At 35.9% G+C, this 19,796-nt stretch overlaps 1 protein-coding gene across 2 annotated transcripts in view; it reads left to right on the top strand.

Moving 5' to 3' along the window:
* Positions 1-19,796, top strand: part of dhx16 (DEAH (Asp-Glu-Ala-His) box polypeptide 16) — a 49,496-nt gene that overhangs the window by 15,681 nt on the left and 14,019 nt on the right. For both annotated transcript variants that reach the window (XM_039768719.1, XM_039768720.1), the window contains 10 exons: positions 2,513-2,767; positions 3,329-3,559; positions 3,793-3,987; positions 7,451-7,561; positions 7,959-8,074; positions 11,528-11,738; positions 12,216-12,314; positions 12,562-12,714; positions 13,630-13,770; positions 14,357-14,519. In XM_039768719.1, coding sequence (XP_039624653.1) covers positions 2,513-2,767; positions 3,329-3,559; positions 3,793-3,987; positions 7,451-7,561; positions 7,959-8,074; positions 11,528-11,738; positions 12,216-12,314; positions 12,562-12,714; positions 13,630-13,770; positions 14,357-14,519 — 1,675 coding nt within the window. The remainder of the gene's footprint in view (positions 1-2,512; positions 2,768-3,328; positions 3,560-3,792; positions 3,988-7,450; positions 7,562-7,958; positions 8,075-11,527; positions 11,739-12,215; positions 12,315-12,561; positions 12,715-13,629; positions 13,771-14,356; positions 14,520-19,796) is intronic.

Below are 19,796 nucleotides of genomic sequence, written 5' to 3' on the forward strand. Positions count from 1 at the left end.
CTGGACCCACTGCTTTGCTGGCACGAAGTCTTTTCAGCTCTCTGCTCACATGGGCTGCTGTAATTGTGGGTGGGGATGTCTCACCTATGCTGGTATCAGCAGAAGGATGGTTGGAGGATGCAGTACTCCGAGGTGAGAGTGGGTTACTCTGATCAAACCTATTAAAGAAGTTGTTCATTTTGTTTGCTCTCTCCACGTCTGTCTCGATGGCGGCACCCCGCTTCAAGCTGCAGCCAGTGATAATCTTCATCCCATCCCACACTTCCTTCATGCTGTTGTTCTGCAACTTCTGCTCCAGCTTTCTCCTGTACTGCTCTTTTGCCGCCCTGACCAGGACTCGGAGTTCCTTCTGCACGACTTGAGCTCATGCTGATCACCACCTTTAAAAGCCCTTTTCTTCTGGTTCAAAAGGCCCTTGATGTCACTTGTAACCCATGGCTTGTTGTTCGCGATAGCAGCATACTGTTCTTACTGGAACTACAATGTCCATACAGAAGTTGATGTAATCAGTTGTGCATTCAACAGCCTCTTCAATGTTCTCACTATGTGACCCAAGCAATATATCCCTTTGTGATTTTGCACGGGTAAAAACGTCTGCTAAAGTGTCAGATTCTTCTTTAACTCTTCTGTTTTCTGTATCTTGTGCATTGCATTCAGGTCTTTCAGGTTATCTTGATGTTTTGTCTCATAGTGCCGCCTTAGATTCAATTCTGTAATTACAGCCACATTAGCTCCACAAATGAGACACACGGGTTTACCGGCAATGTCAGTAAACATATACTCAGACTCCCATCGGTTTTTAAAGGCTCTATGTTCAGAATCACCTTTTCTCTTCGGCATCGTGTGGGCTAGCTTCGCAATAACTTGCAGCATCATAAGCTAGACTCAATTAACGCGGTAAGTGTTCAGCAAGGCAGCTGAAGCACTGTATTATGGGATCTGTAGTTTGTGTTACCAGCGCTTCATATCCCCGGGCCATTAATAACAATAATACAGTATATAAAATGATCTTGCGGGCCGGATATAATTACACGCCAGGCCGGATGTGGCCCGTGGGCCTTGAGTTTGACACATATGGACTAAATAGAACTTGAAAAGAAATATTTTTTTGAATGTGATTGCGCAATTCAGATCGAGTTGATGCGCACTACAGTACATCGAGCCCACGTGCTATTGTGGTTTTGCCTGCGTGCCTCAATAAGTTACCCTCCCCTCGCTCTTACTTTTTTACTGTTCATCTAATGAATACACTGAGTATGGCTTTACCAAAACAATCATTGATCGCGAATAAAGTATCCATTATTCATAAAGCTTCAATTGGTGATCTGTCTTTCTGCGTTAACCACATATTTTTTTCATGCGTCTCAAACCAAGGGGATGCAAGGCTAAAATGAATCAAGAAGCGCACGTACATACTTAGTGCATCCCCTCTCGGGAATCGAACCTCTACTATTGCGCCACGGCATGCGGTTTGTCTATTTGAGCGTAGCAGTGTAATTCGGTTTTTGTTCAGCACTCTTTGGAACTGTTGCTTTTTGTCTGCGCACTGCGTCAGTACATGTGAGCTTCTGAATATGGTTTTATATGTCACTCGCTCGCTTCTAATTGTTTTGCTGCCTTCTTAATTATATAATGCATGTTTTCTTCAGTGCTTTTTGTAGCTCTTCCTGGTTTTCTGCGTAATGTGTGATTACGTGAGAGGCGTGATGATGTCACACGAAACTCCGCCCCCCACGGCTTATGAGCTCAACTCCATTACAGTAAATGGAGAAAAATAGCTTCTAGTTATGACCATTATGCGTAGAATTTCGAAATGAAACCTGCCCAACTTTTGTAAGGAAGCTGTAAGGAATGAGCCTGCCAAATTTCAGCCTTCTACCTATACGGGAAGTTGGAGAATTAGTGATGAGTCAGTGAGTCAGTGAGGGCTTTGCCTTTTATTAGTATAGATTTTAGGCTATGGGTTGTTGAAACATCCTTAGCAATTAGTCGAGTTTCAACACAATAAAACAGTAGTTTTTTGAGAGGATTTTAAAATACAAAAATAATTTGTCACCGTGTCAGTACATTTTGACATATGTTTGCACTCTGAGTTTATTAAAGAAGTACAGCATGGTAGCCTCCATAAAGACACAACTTAATGAAACTTTCACTGCTTTTTTCCCTGCTTAACAGTGTTCTCTAGATTTAAAAAAAAATACTCTAACCCAAGTTATATCATTATAAAGTCTACATTATTCCAATAGTAGAATATCAGGCTTAAAGATTATGTTCTGTTCGGACAAATTCACATGATGAAATCAATTCATTCTAAAAACAGAAGGTCAGTTAGAAGTGAGACTGAAACATTTTAAGCTTCATTTTAACATTCTCTTGTCAGTTTGTGACAAAAATAATCTACATTTTTTTCCCCTTTTTGGGGGAAGTTAGGTGTACAAAACTGTGATACTTGTCAGACATATTACATTTAAAGGTTAATGCACTCTGATATTTACATATTGTCTCTTTGCAGGTGCCAGAACTTCGTAAGAAATCTCGTCGTGACTACCTAGGCAAACGTGAGGCTGAAAAGTTAGAGGATCTTGAAGCAGAGATTGTTGATGAAGAATATCTCTTCTCTAATCATGATCTTACTTCTTGGGAAAAGGATCAATTAAAGTACAAACAGACAGTTCGAGACCTTGCAAAGGAGTACAAGAAGGCAGGACAGAAAGAAAAGCTAGAAAAGACAACCCGATACTATATGCCTGAAGAAAAACGTAGCAAGGTCAGTAAATAAAATCTTATCTGCATTGCCAAACATTGTCATCATTTACTTAAATTTTTAAAATTTTTACTTTTTTAAAAGAACTACTAATTAAAATCCCTAGTAATGAATTATATTCTATTAAAAGTACAGCAGAACTTTATTTATTTTACAGTTTGTCATAGTTCAAGTATTATACAGCAATTGATGCTGTAAATATTATTTTCTATATTAGGAATATTTTTGCATATAAATGAATAGTAGTACTGGCTGGAATAGGTGATGTTAATGTAAGTCATTGATTTAATTTATGTATTCAAAACATTATTTGATGCTAATTTTACGCACTAAGCAGTATCCAGTTTACAAATATGTCTGTGCCTTACTTTTAATTGTACATATTCACAAAACAAATGTTCTAGTACAGGGTTGAGAATGTGACGTTGTGTTCTTGTTGCAGGACACTGATGGCAGATGATAGGGTTAAAATAATGGCTGATATCCATAATATCACTTTATCTGTTTTTTATGTTCATTCTTTGAAAAAATAACTTATATGTTTACCATGAATGTTCCTTCTAGACAGTTCCTGATGAGTACATTGAACCTGAGTCTGGAGATACTGGATCAGCCCCTCGGGATGAACAGAGGCGCTGGGAGGAGGAGCAGCTAGGAGCAGCAGTACTTAAGTTTGGGGCTCGTGATGTTCAGGAGAGAAGCAAGAAGGAAAGCGAGCGTTATGAGTTTGTCATGGAAGATGATGAAATGATTGAATTTGTCAGTGCTGTCACCATGAAAGGCACAGTTGAAAAGGTTAGCCTAGGATGAAGTGTCATATAAATTTAATTTGTCACAATGATGTTTAGAGTGGAATGTCTTGGGTTTTGTATGTGATTAACCAAAATATACAACATCTTGTGTTTTTTTAAATGTTTCAAACCCAGTACAAATTTGTTCAAAAATGTTTTTATCCATTTATTTAACCTGTTGGAACTTTAGTTAAATAGAACTTTTTTTTTTTTTTAATTCTGACTTGATTTTTCTAGGATGACAAGAAGGATGTCGAGCTTTCTGAATCCCAGAAGCAAAAACTGTCCATTCAGGAGGTCCGCAAAAGCCTGCCTGTCTATCGCTACAGAGAAGATCTATTGAAAGCTATAGAGGATCATCAAATTCTCATTATTGAGGGGGAGACTGGCTCTGGGAAAACAACTCAGATTCCACAGTATCTTCTAGAAGAGGTGAGACAGCAATAACTAGTAAAATGGCCTTTACCTATGTTAACTCATCAACCTAGCTTAGTCAAGAGTTTTCACAGATTTATTTCACTTTTTAAAAAAGACCCATTTTTGTAATCTTACTGCACATTCATCCATATCTGTGTTTGCCTTATTTTCTCAATGCACGTTCTGCCCTCTTCACCATGTGACTGGACACTCTTCTCAGAATGTATTACTTCTGGATTATTTTAGTTTTTCTAACACTACTTCAGGTTTCTCCATCATTGATATAGATCATTGACATAAAAAGAAAAACATATTTGAAATAACAACCTGAAATGTAACTTATCTACCAGCCTTGTAGCTAGTATTGAATATATTAATTTACAATTCAGAAGACCTATCGATGGATAATTAATAAATGTAAACCAAAAATGCATACTTTAACACATGTGTAAAGTTGTAAATGCATATGGTAGTCTACTGGGCTACCAGCTTTGTAAACCTTGCAGTCCAGGTATGTTTTCTGGTAGCCCAGCTTTATAAACAGGGTGGATGATTACGTGCAGCTTTTTTGTAAAGTTTTGTTTTACACGTGAACATAGTGATCTTCTACCAAAATATGAACACAATCAACATGTTGGAAGAAATATTTTAGCAAATAGATAATTATATATATATATATATATATTATATATTATAATAGATTTTTAAAGGATTATGTCATGTTGATATGTGCTATTTTTCCAATGTATACAAAAATATTTGATCAAAAATGAACTGAAATACAGTACTGCATTAATATTGTATTCTCAAATTTACTACTAATACTAATTTGTTTCTCTTTCAAAAATATTACCACAGCCTGTGATCTATGTATACAGATGCATTAACATTTCTCACGTGTTAATATTAAGAGGGTACTCATGTTAGTAAAGAGATGTTTAGACCTGAAAAAGCATGTTCACACTTTGCAGTTTTGGGGAAATAGTAATGAGCGTTTTCACCAACTCCAGTATACCTGCTAGGAGTCCCAAGTATATATTGGGTAATGGTGAGCAGTTTTTTTGTTTTTTTTTTTTTGTATGGGATTCCTCTCTGTGACTGCATAAGACTAGATTTGTTTGTAATGGAGTGAACCCTTAAGATTTTGAAAGGTTAATGTCCGATTCCCAAAGCTAAACACTTGAACATTTGTGACCAGAGCATTGTTGGAACATACAAGCCATCACATGTGATCAACAAGCTGCTGAATATTTTAGATCATTTTCTCAGTGGTAGTAAGCCCCATCATTTAAAAAGTTACTTGGTGCATCAGTGTACCATTTTGTTTCCAAGCTGTACATTTCATGAAATAGATCAGCCCTGCCTGTGCAATTGTTAGAGTAGTTAACAGTCTGATGTTACTGTGCTTCCTCACCATTTCAGTCCTAAAATTAATTTTGCCTTGTATCAAAGGACCACTTTTTTATGTTTTTTTTTTTTTGCTTTCTGCTTAAAACATGGCATGTTTGCTGACTTGGTTTTGATTCTGCAGTCATCATTACTTTGTGGAATATGTTCCGTATTTAAACAGTTACATTTCTTTAAGTAATTGAAAAGTTATTTTCTATTTACTTGGTCATAATCGTTCTTGCAATTATGATTCCTTTCACTTGTAAATGGTATTGAAGCAGTACTGAAACTGTTGGACTTTTTTTTTTTTTTTTACCTATAACAAAATGTGCATTAATTACTACTTATATCACAATTAACAACACAAGTATATGGTTATCTTTTGGCATTCTTGCCCTCACTGTACAAGTTGTTTTACAGGTAACACAATTCTTTCTCTTGCTTGGTTTGTTTTAATTTTTTTGGTATTAATACACTATATTGATCTCGAGAGGAAATTGTCTTTTTGTATGACCCTTCGAGGTCAAAGCGCAGGGTCAGCCATTGTACAGCACGCCTGGAGCAATTTTCAGGTTAAGGGCCTTGCTCAGTGGCACAACAAAATAGGATCCCTTCTAGCAGTAACTGAATTTGAACTGACAACCTTCCAGATACTAACATAGATCTTTAGCCTCAGAGCCACAACTCCACCATCATTTTTTTTTTTTTTTAATGTATTGGAATTTATAGACTTTCTGCCGTATTGTATTGCTCACTAGTGTGTGTGTGTGGTGTGTGTGCAGACCCATTAACCAAAAATGGTGAAGGTAGGGTAAGTATTATATTCTCATGTGTGGGGAACCTATATGATAAACAGATGCTCTTCAAATTTTTTTTTTTTGCTTGGATGACTTACTGCGTTGTATCCAGCCCTTCATTCATCTTTAAGGCACCCACATAACCATCTTCTCCTCGAAGTTCACCACTTCGGATACACAGCAATTAGAAAAATTTCTGTGTGAGGCATGTGGCAGCCACATGTACAAGCATACCTTAATGTCTGATGTTATTTTTGCCACGTGGCCCTCAAGCCTGGCACGGATATGTAAAGTATAAACCAGCCTTTAGACGGAGGTTACAGCAGTATGGCAGACTGTCTTAAAAAGCAACACCAAAGTGAAGACTATTCATGTGCAGTTGTGTGTTTTGTTTTTATCAGTTTTTTTATTGGGAACATACTGTATGGATTTATTTATCAAACATCTGGTACTCCACTGGGCTTTGTGAGTCTGTAGCTCAGTTGTGCAGAATTAAAAACTGGTAGTCACACTCCTGTTTTGTTTTGCTCAGGCTTCTTTAAGTCATTCTTGCACACAAGAAGTTTAAAGATGCTCAGGGACAATAATACTGTAAATTTCAACATTGTCATGCATTTTTGATAAGTTCAATATTTCCTTTACTTCTGATGCAATCCTTGTTTAATTTTATGTACTTAGAATTTAAAAAAAAAGTAATTGCCAATGACTATACATTGCAAAAACTAGAGAAATTTTAAACGGGAGTTGTTTTGCTTTTATATTTAGTGAACAAATCTGCCAATGAGGTAAACAAAATTTACTTGACAAGATTTCATAAATTAAGCCAAATAATTGTAAATATAAGTCAATAAGTTTTACATTAAGAAAAACCACATTTAATGGCATAATATAAATACTTTTTACTTGTTTAGATTTCATTTTTACTGTGTAAAAAACATTTTAAGAATAGCTCCAAAGCTGCTGAGTTCAGAAGTTTGAAAGATCTGATAGCATGAAGCTGCCTTTGTCAGAAAAAGAGCTTCATTTACAGTGCATATACATATTTTCAGTAAATGTTCACTTAATGTATAACTTTATGAAATGACTGTGTACGTTTTGGAGAAGTTAATAAATTTTTGTCTGAGCCAGGACTGTCGATGATCTGCTCCGCTACCCCATGTCTTAAATCTTTAGTCTCTGTAGACTTCAGCAGTCTGTCTTTTAGCTTTCAGATAAGTGTCACCTTTATTACTGTATTGCAATTGAGACTGACCATTTTTAAATATTAAGATGTAATGTAAATTATTTTTTAGGGATTTGTGAAGAAAGAAATGAAGATTGGTTGCACCCAACCAAGGAGAGTTGCAGCAATGAGTGTAGCCTCTCGTGTGGCACAGGAAATGGGAGTCAAACTGGGGAATGAGGTATTAATGATACGTCTTTGTAGCGTAATATAAAAATACCTAGAATTCTACTTTTTCCTTTGTCTGATTATTCTTTTGGTTCTAGTTACCTAGTACTGGAGTAGATGGGTAGATTTATCATATTTAAGTACTGAATTATTTGATTAACCTTTCAGTTATCAATTTGAATTTGCATTTTGATTATTTCATTCTGGTTCAGTTACTGATTTTTGAGTTTTTAAATTAAGAACAATTCAAAATTTAAGACTTGTTATTTTAATGGGTACTGAATGTTTGTAATGCATTTACACAGACACTCTTTTGTTATTGAACACAGTCTTAATTTGGTCCCTGTCTCTTTGATTCAGTTGCAGATAAAATACTCTAGTTTTCATTTAGTCAACATTTTATTCCACAGGTGGGTTACTGCATTCGATTTGAAGACTGTACTTCTGAGCGTACCATTCTCAAGTACATGACAGATGGCATGTTGCTGAGAGAATTCCTGACTGAGCCTGATTTGGCAAGTTACAGGTAACATGGAGTTGCCCTTCTGAAACACAAAGCTGGAGAACATCTCAATGACCTTGGTCCTAGTATGGAAACCAAATCTGTCCTTTGCATGATCACACTCACACTCCCTTATACAAGATCAGTTCAGAGTCACCATTCAACTACAGGGTGTCACTTCCTACTTACTATACATTCATACGAAAGTTGAGTGGAAATTTGAAGATCTCCAAGTTGCGCCTTACTAATAAGTAATGGTGTCAAGGTGTCTAGTCTTCAGTTTACAGAACCACTTTCTTGTTAAATGATTTATTTTAAAGTAATTGCTGGCATGTAACTTCCTTATTCCTTTATACTTTTATATTACATTTAAGGCTAGGTTTACCTAACAATATTAGTAGCACTTATTTGGACATTCTGTATATCTGCTGTGTTCCTCTCTTAATTTGAACACCAGAGTTACAAGCAGTATTCTAGATATGGCCTCACAAATGCAGCTAGCTATACAGTATACTGAACTTGTAGTTAGACTTTCAAATCACTTCTGTATATTCTCTGATTAGGACAGTGATGAGCCCGGTAGAATTGTCACTTTTATTCAATTAGGCATGTACTGTATTCCAGCTCAATCCCATTTTGTAATTCTAAGTGATATGTTTTGGTTTTATACGTTAAAAAAAAAAAAAAAAACTTTTTAGTTTAAACTTCATTTTCCACATCTGTTAAAATTTAGTTTTGCTCAGATCCACAAACTCATCTGATGTAGTTATTATGCTTGCACATTAAACAACGTATACTAGTTAAATAATATATGCCTTCCCTGTCTAAAAATGTATACTAATGCCTCCATACCAAAAAGCTATTGAGTTTTTTTTTGCAGTTGCTTTCATTAATTTATCTATGGTACAAGTTTAATTAATTGGGATATAATTACAAGTATGGGCTGGTTTACATTTTTATGACATTGTGCAGTATTTGCAAGCTTCTTGTTTCCAGGATTTACTAGACTTTTCACCATGTTTAAATGTTGTCCTTTACTGATTCATGCTATTAATAATAGAGTATATCACTGTCTAATTTGCATATTGCTTAGTCCAACAGTGTCCAGTCCAGGTGTTGAAAGGCTACAAACTTTCTTTCCAAAAAAATTATTTTTTTGTTAGTCTTGCATAACAGAACTTCTTGATTAATAAGGGTCATTTAAACCGTGAGTCTGTATTTTTAGAAATGAACAATAGTGCACTTTTTTCCTTTTTTTTTCTCATTTTAAAGGATGTTTATTGGCACATACGGGGGTCCTCAGGTTACGACACAGTTCCGTTCCTACAGCAGTGATGTAACCCAAATTTTGGTGTAAGTCGAAACACACCCTAGCATAAGTCACTTACCTATCCTAACACATTTGTAAAATTATAATCTAAAACATAAAAACACAACTAAGCGACAGAAAAAGGAAAAGGACATAAATATACTGTACTGTACTATACTGTAGTAAGAGAAAAAATGACAAAAAATGAGTGTAAAAATAAATTCCTTACCTTTATTCCTTCTGATCTCTTTACAATGTCTAATTTCACTTCCATCGTGATGGCTTTCCTCTTCTTCGAAACACTACCATCTGAAGACTGACTTTCGTTTAGGAGCCATGATAAGGGCCAAAAAGTTGCCAAACAAAGCAACACAAATAGAACACTTCCTCCACGTACAACCAAATGTGTTTGCCAACTCCCTTGCTGTGTTACTGCGTATCCTTCCAAACCAAACTAGTTTGCCCACGTAGTCTGTAAGTGCAACGCTAATGGCATAAGCTGAAGCACTCATCTCAATTTTTTAAAGTTTTTATGGGAATGAGCGTTATAAGTTCGACTCCCTCACTCATACACCGCATACTTTTACTTTCACTTTCACAGCATGCAACAAAACTACTGTAGTTCGCAAACTCCCTCACTCATATGCTGCGTACTTTCGCCACCCACAACCAAACTAGTTCACCCCCGTAAGTCTGTAAGTACGATGCTAACAGCGTAATCCGAAGCATGTTTTTATGGGAATGAGCGTCGTAAACTCTAAACGTCGTATGTCGCGACGTTGTAACCCGAGGACCCCCTGTATTTTTTTGGAAATGAAAGGTATCTAGTTTTGTTCAGAATTATTCATATACAATCATCCCTCATTATGCGATTTGTTATCTGTTCCTCAAAGTGGAATGTCAAAAAATTGATATTGACAACGATTTACAAACGAACATATTATTTTAAATGAAGAAAATAACAATGCATTACTTGTCAACCAGAAAATCCTTATCCACTTTCCCAAATATCAATGAAACGGTCTTAAACACCTATAGCAGACATCAACCCTTGATTTCTCCATGATGCAAAACAGTTCATTCATCAGTTACCTAATTAAGAAACTGATAACAAATTCATTAATAGGAGCACAGTTGACGTGTCCCATGGCAAAATGTAGTCATGAAATTTGAGTTAAAACTTTTGGTTGCTTTAACTTTTTTCTGCCTTTTTGTTTTAAAGATTTCAAGAGTTTATAGATATTTAGTGACAAAAGCAGCAACCTCATTAGAGTACCACAGCAAAGAGAGAAAAGTCACAAGACTAGCAAAGCATTTAGGCTTTGTGGCAGGCACCACATTCAGGAGTGGCAGAGGGAGAGACCGAGAGAGTAAAAGCTCCTGCTTATTTAAGAGGCACGTTATAAGGCTAAGCAGCCATAGCGAGCATGGATTTCAAATTTTTTTTAGAGGCCCATATAATGAAATGTGCTTCACTGGGGGGAAAAAAGTGGACTAGATACCAAATAGGTGTTTATATTTAAGAAAAAAAAAATCACCCATTGTTGCAAGAAGTTGAATAAAGAGGGATAAATATATTTTTCCCAGTCTGCAGAAGGTTATTGATCATGGGCAAATATTACGGTAAATAGCAGCTGACCAGCAAGCTTGGTACCATTTTCACTTGTGTACAATTTCTTTTAATATAATGTTTAGTGAAGAATTACAAACAAACAAGAGATTAATGGTTTCTTATTCTTTCTCCCTTAAATTTCTGACATAACAATGTGAATAAATGGACTGGAACTGTACATCTAGTTAACAATTTTGGCATTAGGCGACAGGAATTGGTGTCTACCTAAGAAACTGGTTGGAGCGAAAGCTTGTAGCATTGGGCCCTCCAGGACCAGGATGACACATACTTGGTCTAGTGTGGCCCAAGTAGAACTTGTAACTACTGCAATATTACTGGCTTGGTAAAAAGCAAACATCTGTAGAATGTGTTTGTTATTTCCTTATCTGTATGTTTTATTTACCCCTAGGTTATTTTTGTCACTTCTTGAGGCTAAAATATCTAAAGAATAATTAAGGAGTTTCTGGGGGCTAATTCAAAATTCTTTAAATAATTATTAGTAATCCTATCACACAAATGCTGGTATTGGTATGCTAATCTCCTCCTTTCCCTCTAGTGTGGTCATCATTGATGAAGCTCATGAGCGCACATTGCACACAGATATCTTGTTTGGCCTCATCAAAGATATTGCACGCTTTCGTCCTGATCTCAAAGTGCTGATTGCCAGTGCCACGCTAGATACTGAGCGATTTTCTGCATTCTTTGATGATGCTCCAATCTTTCGGATACCTGGCCGTAGATTCCCAGTTGATATATTCTACACAAAAGTAAGTATTAACTTTAATGATATAGAGAAAACATTTTCAATGGTTTAAAAAGCCTCATTTTTAATTTTTAATTTTACTGCACTAGCAGGTTCTTTACTCTTTTAACTCTGGCTTTTTCCCCTAGAGTAGTTAAATCACTTCCTAGTGATCTTTGCTTTCGTCAATCATTTCCTTAACCTATGTTTTCCATTAAAAAGTCACAAGAAGCAGTTGACTTTCATTGTAGTATTGGATATAAGGCAGTAACTAACAATGGACGATATATACACAAGTACATTTCTAGGAAAACACATGCGCAAGTATGTACATACCCTCTTGGATTAGGCCAGTTAATCTAACCTGCACATTCTTGGGAATTGCAAAGCCACCTGAAGGAAATTCACACTGACACAATCACACACCACATAAACAGTGACAAAAACAAGGATCACATTTATTTGTGTGTTTTTTGCTTATTTTCCTCATGTCTTTTTCTAGGCACCAGAGGCAGATTATCTGGAAGCATGTGTAGTTTCAGTATTGCAAATTCATGTAACGCAGCCACAAGGGGATATTCTTGTATTTCTCACTGGTCAGGTAAAAATAATTATTTTCTTTTATAATGCCTTTAACACTACAATCTCTTTCTTAAATAACTTGATTTAACATGAAAGACTAAATTGAAGTTGTCCAGGATCAGAGTAAATTATGGTCTTTAACAAATCATTTTAAATGTGTATACAATCAAATATGTTGTATGACAAAACAGTTTACCTCTTTGATGTACAGTACTAGTAATATAAGTATTACTATTGTTTAATGGTTTTTCTTCTGCTGTCCCTAGGAAGAAATTGAAGCCTGCTGTGAAATGCTACAGGAACGCTGTCGAAGACTGGGATCTAAGATTGCTGAGCTGATTGTGCTTCCTATATACGCCAATTTGCCTTCTGATATTCAAGCCAAGATTTTTGAACCTACACCTCCTGGTGCAAGGAAGGTAAGAGTTAAAAGTAAACTTACACATCACCATACCTTGTCGAGTGAAACAAATATATATTTTTTAAATTATTATATAGAAGTTGCCAGGGATTAACAGAACCTAACAGCTTTACCATTGCTTTTTCTTCTGTACCAACAAATTACTTACTGTTGCAACAGCATATGAACAGAAGGGACTGATTGCAGAAAGATGAACGCTGGCAGCAGCATTGCTTTGAACAGTTGAGGTGTGAAGCCTATTTAGAAAAAAATTGTAATCCTGAAAATTTACAATTAGCTTACAGTAGCACAAAGTTCAGTTATTCTCCAATCTACCAAAAGAGTATCTCTAGCGAATGGTCAGGAGTGTTTCTTGCATCATACATCAGTACCTTTCATTCTTTATGTATATAATAGATCATTGTCCTATCTATTATAATGTCCTTAGGATTCAAAAGTCACTGTTTACAAATTTCAATATGTCTTGAACTTGCAACGTCCATCATTGAATCTCAAAGATAGTTGCTTAAAGTGACAGATGTGCATTAATATGGAGACCATTTTATTTTCTCATGGGCAACCTTATGGAACATGTACAGAAAAAACAAGCATGAAAATAAAAAAAAAAAACCGTGATCAGTTGGCAGTCAAAACCTGTCAGTTCACCACTATGTTTAAAATAAAAAAGGTGTTTATCTTAATGTTTTTCAACAGGATTGCAATAGTAATTAATTTTATAAACTTTGAATATTTTAGAACATTTTTTCATAACTACCATTTGAAAAATATCTCCTTAAGCACTTTAGGAATTTATCCTCTAGTGTCTGTTAAAAGCTACATTACTAAGATTTTTTTTCTTGTGAGCATATATTTTTAAGAAAAAGAAAAACAATGTTGTTTACTGTCAACAAATAACCAGATGTAATATTTTTAGGTTGTAGTGGCCACTAACATTGCAGAAACCTCATTGACAATTGATGGCATCATTTATGTCATTGACCCTGGATTCTGCAAGCAGAAGAGTTACAATCCAAGGACTGGCATGGAGTCCCTGATAGTTACACCATGTTCTAAGGTAGGAGGGTCTTGTGGATTCATTATGAAATCAGAGTTGATATTTGTTTCCATATTTAACATCACACATAGGTTAACAACAGTTTTGAATGGTCTGTACAGCATTTGTTAATAGTACTCTTCATGGTCAAATGGTGGACTTAAAATTGTTTGGAAATTGCTTTTTGACTCTTACCAGACTGATGAGCAGCAGCATTTGCTTCTCTGAAATCACTTCTGCAGATGGCCTTCGTCCTTGGCATGGTGGATGCTCCAGACCACACTGTTTTATTAAAGAAGTTGTAGCACTTCCTGATCATCAACTAATTGAGCAATGTTTAACATTCATATAGTTGTTTTAAAATAAAGAGAGGATATGATACATACAACAAAAAGAAACAAAATCAAAACTGCAGTGAATTATTATCTTGGTGTGTCTTATTATCTGTCAAGCCTTGTCACTTGCACTCTCAGTTCCTTTGATTGAAGAACCAACCTGTTTAAAACCTTGGCTGTTTTTGCTGCTTGTTCTAAAAAAAATATATCTGTTGTACTAAAGTTTCTAATGATGTCTCAAATACTTCACCTTATTTTGTGTTGTTCCACAGGCCTCGGCTAATCAGAGAGCTGGCAGAGCTGGACGTGTTGCTGCAGGGAAGTGCTTCCGTCTGTATACGGCTTGGGCATACAAACATGAGATGGAGGACACCACTGTTCCTGAGATACAAAGGACTAACTTGGGGAATGTTGTGCTGCTGCTGAAGAGTCTAGGTATTGTGCTTTTACCTGCACAGATTATAACTGCATTGAAAGTAAGCAGTGTTTCTGATATTGGCAGCTATTTCATCACACATTAAAATTTGTTTTCATATCAGGAGTAATGCTCAATGCAGAGATTTTTTTTTTTTTTTTTTTAATTATTATAATCAATACATAGCAATCAAGTTTTTACAAAAAAAAATTATGCTAAGAACAGATCGATCCCCACCCTTGAGAGAGAGAGCAAGCCAAAGGTGTAAAATTTAAGGCTTTAAAAATACCTAAATCAACAAATTCTCTGTGCTTTATAAACTCATTTCAAAATATTACTGATTAGATCCTGCCATGTTTTGAAAAAGGTCTGCACAGATCCTCTAACTGAGTATTTGATTTTTCCAATTTTAAATAATATAACACATCAGTTTCCCACTGACTTAAAAGAGGAGAGTTTGGGTTCTTCCAGTTTATCAGAATAAGTCTGCGTGCCAACAGTGTAGTGAATGCAATCACAATTTGTTTGTCTTTCTCCACCTTAAGACCCTCTGGAAGAACCCCAAACACAGCTGTTAATGGGTTAGGAGGGATTGTGAGTCCAAGACTGTCTGAGAGGTAATTAAAATTTTTGTCCAGAATAATGTTAATTTGGTGCAGGCCCAGAACATGTGACCTAGTGAGGCTGGGGCTTGGTTGCAACGTTCGCAGGTTGGATCATGCCCTGGAAACATTTTGGAGAGTTTTAGTCGAGACAGATGTGCTCGATATATAATTTTGAGTTGTATAATTGTATGCTTTGCATATGGAGCTTGAGTGAATTCTCTGCATTGCTACTTTCCACTCCTTTTCTGATATATTAATTGAGAGGTCATTTTCCCAGTGTCCTCTTGGATCTTTGAAAGGAAGGGATTGTAAAAGGATTTTATATATTGTAGAGATGGAGTCTAACTCCTTGAAATTGAGCAATAATTTTTCCAGCGTGGATGAGGGTGCAAGATGAGGAAAATCTGGAAGGTTCTGTTTAACAAAGTTCCTGATTTGAAGATAGTGAAAGAAATTTGTAGCTGGAATGTTAAATTTGGAATGTAATTGTTCATAGGATGCAAAGGCGTTGTCTATATAAAGATCTCTAAGCAAGTTAATTCCAAATTTTTCCAGATATTAAAAACTGCATATGTTTGTGAGGGTTGAAAGAGGTGGTTCTTTTGCAGGGTGCCACAGAAAGAAGCTTCTCCGTCTTAAAATGCTTTCTACATTGGTTCCAGATTCTAAGTGAGTGGAGCACAATTGGGTTATTAGTGTATTGCCGATAACGTGTGTTTATTGGAGCACAGCAAGGAATACAAAGAAGTACTGCAGGATTTTACTTCTATTGCGGTCCATGCCTGTGTATGTTCTTCTATTTGTGTCCAGGTTCTTATCGACTGTATATTTGCCCAGTAATAAAACTGGAAGTTAGGTAGAGCCATGCCACCTTCTGCCTTTTGTCTTTGTAGGGTCGCTCTTTTGATGCGTGGATGTTTAGAATTCCAAATAAATGAGGTTATTGTTGAATCTAATTGCTTAAAGAACGATTTATTAATGTATATTGGTATGTTTTGAAATAAAAAGGAGCTTAGGAAGAATATTCATCTTAACAGTGTTAATTCTTCCAGCTAGTGTGAGATGAAGGGTTGACCATCTATGCAAGTCTTGTTTAATTTTTTCCATGCAGACATAAATTTTGTTGATAAAGAGCTTTATGTTTAACTTGTGATGTTTACCCCGAGGTATTTAAACTGTTCTGCAATGATAAAAGGAAGGGTGTCTAATCTAATATTATATGCTTGCGAATTCACGGAAAGAGTACACTTTTATTCAGATTAATTCTGAGACCAGAGAGCTTTTGAAATTCTGTGAGTGCTGCTAAGACTGCAGGCACAGAATTTTCTGGGTCCGATATATACAGTACCATGTCATCTGCATATAATGAGATTTTCTGTTCCAGTCCTTCTCTGCTAATCCCCTTTATCTGATCAGTATTTCGACAATGTATTGCCAGTGGTTCAATGGCAATTGCAAACAGCAGTGGTGACAAAGGGCATCCTTGTCTTGTGCCACGTTCTAGTTTAAAGTAGTCTGAGCAAATGTTATTGATGCAAACTGAAGCTTCTGGGTTAGTATACAGTAATTTAATCCATGCACAAATGTTGGGCCAAACCCAAACTTCTCCAAAATAGTAAAAAGGTATTTCCATTCAATCATGTCGAATGCTTTTTCTGCATCCAATGATAATAATATTTCTGGGGTGTTTGATTTAGTTGGTGAGTATATTACATTAAACAGGCGTCAAGGATTTGAAGATAAGTGTCGGCCCCTAATAAATCCAGTTTGGTCTTGTGATATTACGAGGGAGCACTTTCTCCATCCTTCTAGCTATGATTTTAGAGAGTATTTTAACGTCGTTATTCAGAAGTGAAATTGGTCTGTATGATGCACATTGTAATAAGTCCTTATTTTGTTTTGGAAAGACAGTGATTAGTGCTTGGCGAAAGGTTTGTGGAAGAGATTGGTTATCTCTGGCTTCTGTAAATGTTGCTAATAGGAGGGGAGCTAGCTGAGCGGAGAATTTCTTGTAAAACTCTGCGGGGTAGCCGTCAGGGCCTGCTGCTTTTCCACCTTGGAGTGACTTTATAGCATCCAGTAATTCTGATAATGACAGAGGTTTATCGAGTTCCTCCACACTAAAAGCGTCAATTTGTGGTATCTGTAATTTATCCAGAAATGCATTAGATTGTATATTGTCTTCTTTAAACTCAGTAGTATATAGGGATTTATAGTAGTCTCTAAAAGTGTACATTATATTTTTGTGTTCGATGATTTTATCTCCATTCGTGTTAGTAATTACCGAGATTGCGTTGCGCACTTCTTGCTTGTGAATTTGTTGCGCTAAAAGCTTATTAGCTTTCTCTCCATGTTCATAATAATGATGTCTGGATTTGTAAATTAGTTGTTCGGTTTCTTTAGTTGTCAAGAGGTTTAATTCTGAATGTAGAGCCTGCCTCCTCTTATGTAGAGTCTCGCTTGGTAGTCTGGCATGTTCTTCATCTATTTTAGTAATTTCGCTTTTTATCTCTGCTACTTTCTTCGCTCGGATTTATTTCTGTGGGAAAGATATGAGATAATCTGTCCTCTTAAGAAGGCCTTAAGAGTTTCCCAGAGTATTCCTGCAGAGATCTCAGGGGATGTATTTGTCTCTAGAAAGAATTCAATTTGTTTGGATATAAATTCAGTACAATTCTCGTCAGCTAATAGAAGCGGATTGAGAGGCCATCTGCGGGGTGAGTGTATGGGGCTTAGTAATTTCAGCTCCAAGATCATCGGAGCATGGTCTGAAATAACAATAGCATCGTATTTACAAGATTTAATCTTAGGCAAGAAGTTATTATCTATAAAGAAGTAATCAATCCTTGAGTAGCAATGATGTACTGGTGAGTAGAAAGAATATGTTCTTGAATTTGGGTTTAAAACCTCCAGGGATCTGATAAGTTGTGATCAGTTATAAACTTTGTAATTATCTTTGCGGTGTTAGTTGCGTTCCCCTGTGGAGGAAGTCTTATCTAAAAGTGGATTTAGAACACAATTAAAGTCCCCAGCCATTATAAGTTTATGAGTGTTCAGATTGGGAATGGATGCAAATAAATTTTGTATAAATTCCTTATCATCAACATTAGGTGCATAAACATTTATCAAAATCATTTTACAGTTAGATAAGTCTCCCATGACCATCACATATCTCCCTTCAGGATCCAATACTACATCTGATGCTACAAATGGTACTGTTCTATGTATGAGAATTCCCACCCCTCTAGTTTTCTTTGTAAAACTAGAATGGAACATTTGGCCAGTCCAGTCTTTTGCAGCGGAACTGATCCTTACTTAGTAAGTGGGTTTCCTGTAAAAATACTATTTTAGCATTTAGACCTGTTAGGTGAGAAAGTACTTTCTTTCTCTTTAATTCGTGATTCAGGCCTTTAACATTCCAGCTTACGAAGTTAACTGTCCCATCATGGAGACACTGATTCTGAGTTTTTGATGTCATTTATAGTCTTAACTGGAAGTGAAATAGTTTAGGTCTTAATTTCCTATTCCCCAAGAGTTGTTGCCATGCAGCTTATTATTACGTTGATAGTTATAATTATAAAGATTGAGATGATAGATTAGATATAGATCAAGCCTGCTCTCTTTCTCTTCCCCTTAACCCCCACCCTCCCTTTTTGCCTCCCCAGGTGAGGCTAAAACCCACTTCATGCAGTCCCAGTCCTCTGACATACCCAGAGACAGAGCACGCCCAAAGCACATCAAGCCCCCATGCAGTGGCGCTTTAAGGTTAAAAGATAGAGATATCTGTTACCAATATAGTCTTTAAAAGAGGAAAAAGAAAAAAGAAAAGAATTTTGCACTTAATATATACATATATATATATATATATATATACATATATATACATATATATACATATACATACACACACATATACATATATATACATACAGAGATTTTTATCCATTGATTAATTTTTTTGGTTTGCATTCCCAGAGATACTCTGTTTCATATACTTATAAAACGTTTGACCATTATGTTAATCTTTTTTCAGTTGTGATTTGTTTTACTTTTTGATTCACAAAGCCCCAGTATTATCTGTGTATTAATGCCTGACTGTAGCACAATCCATCTAATTTCTCCTGTTCATATGATCATTTCTTTTACTGGATGTGATATATAGGTTTATAAGGGCCACAAGCCCGCCTTTATTTCTTATAACTTTGAGCCATTTTCATCTTGATGAACACTTTTCTTTGTTTAACCAAGTCTGTGAATCACTTTTGTTGTATGATTTCTCAAGAATGTTCATAAAACTCCTTTCACAGTTCAAGTAAATTAAACCTCATCTGAGACTGTACGTCATGGCTCTGTTAATTTAATTCTTGCAGGAAGATAAGAGAAATAGAGATGATTGTAGGATTTAGTTCCTGACTTATTGAAGTATATATAATTTATTTAAGAACTGTATTTAAATGAGTTAAATGCTATGTTAGTAACTGCTTTTTTTAAAAAAAAGTACATATATTTGATGGAGTTGAACTGCATTTCATCTGATCCTGATACATGGCTGCCTCACTTGTTTATGTCCCTTTGCCCCATGGCCTTTGTACTGCAGGTGTTGGTCATTTATCTTTTGTGTGTCTCATACTTAGCAGAATGTTTAGCGCATATGTATTAAGTATGAAAAGAGTTCTAGTATCGGTTTTTGAG

This window comes from Polypterus senegalus, chromosome 11 (genome assembly GCF_016835505.1).
Source record: "Polypterus senegalus isolate Bchr_013 chromosome 11, ASM1683550v1, whole genome shotgun sequence".
Lineage (NCBI taxonomy): Eukaryota > Metazoa > Chordata > Cladistia > Polypteriformes > Polypteridae > Polypterus > Polypterus senegalus.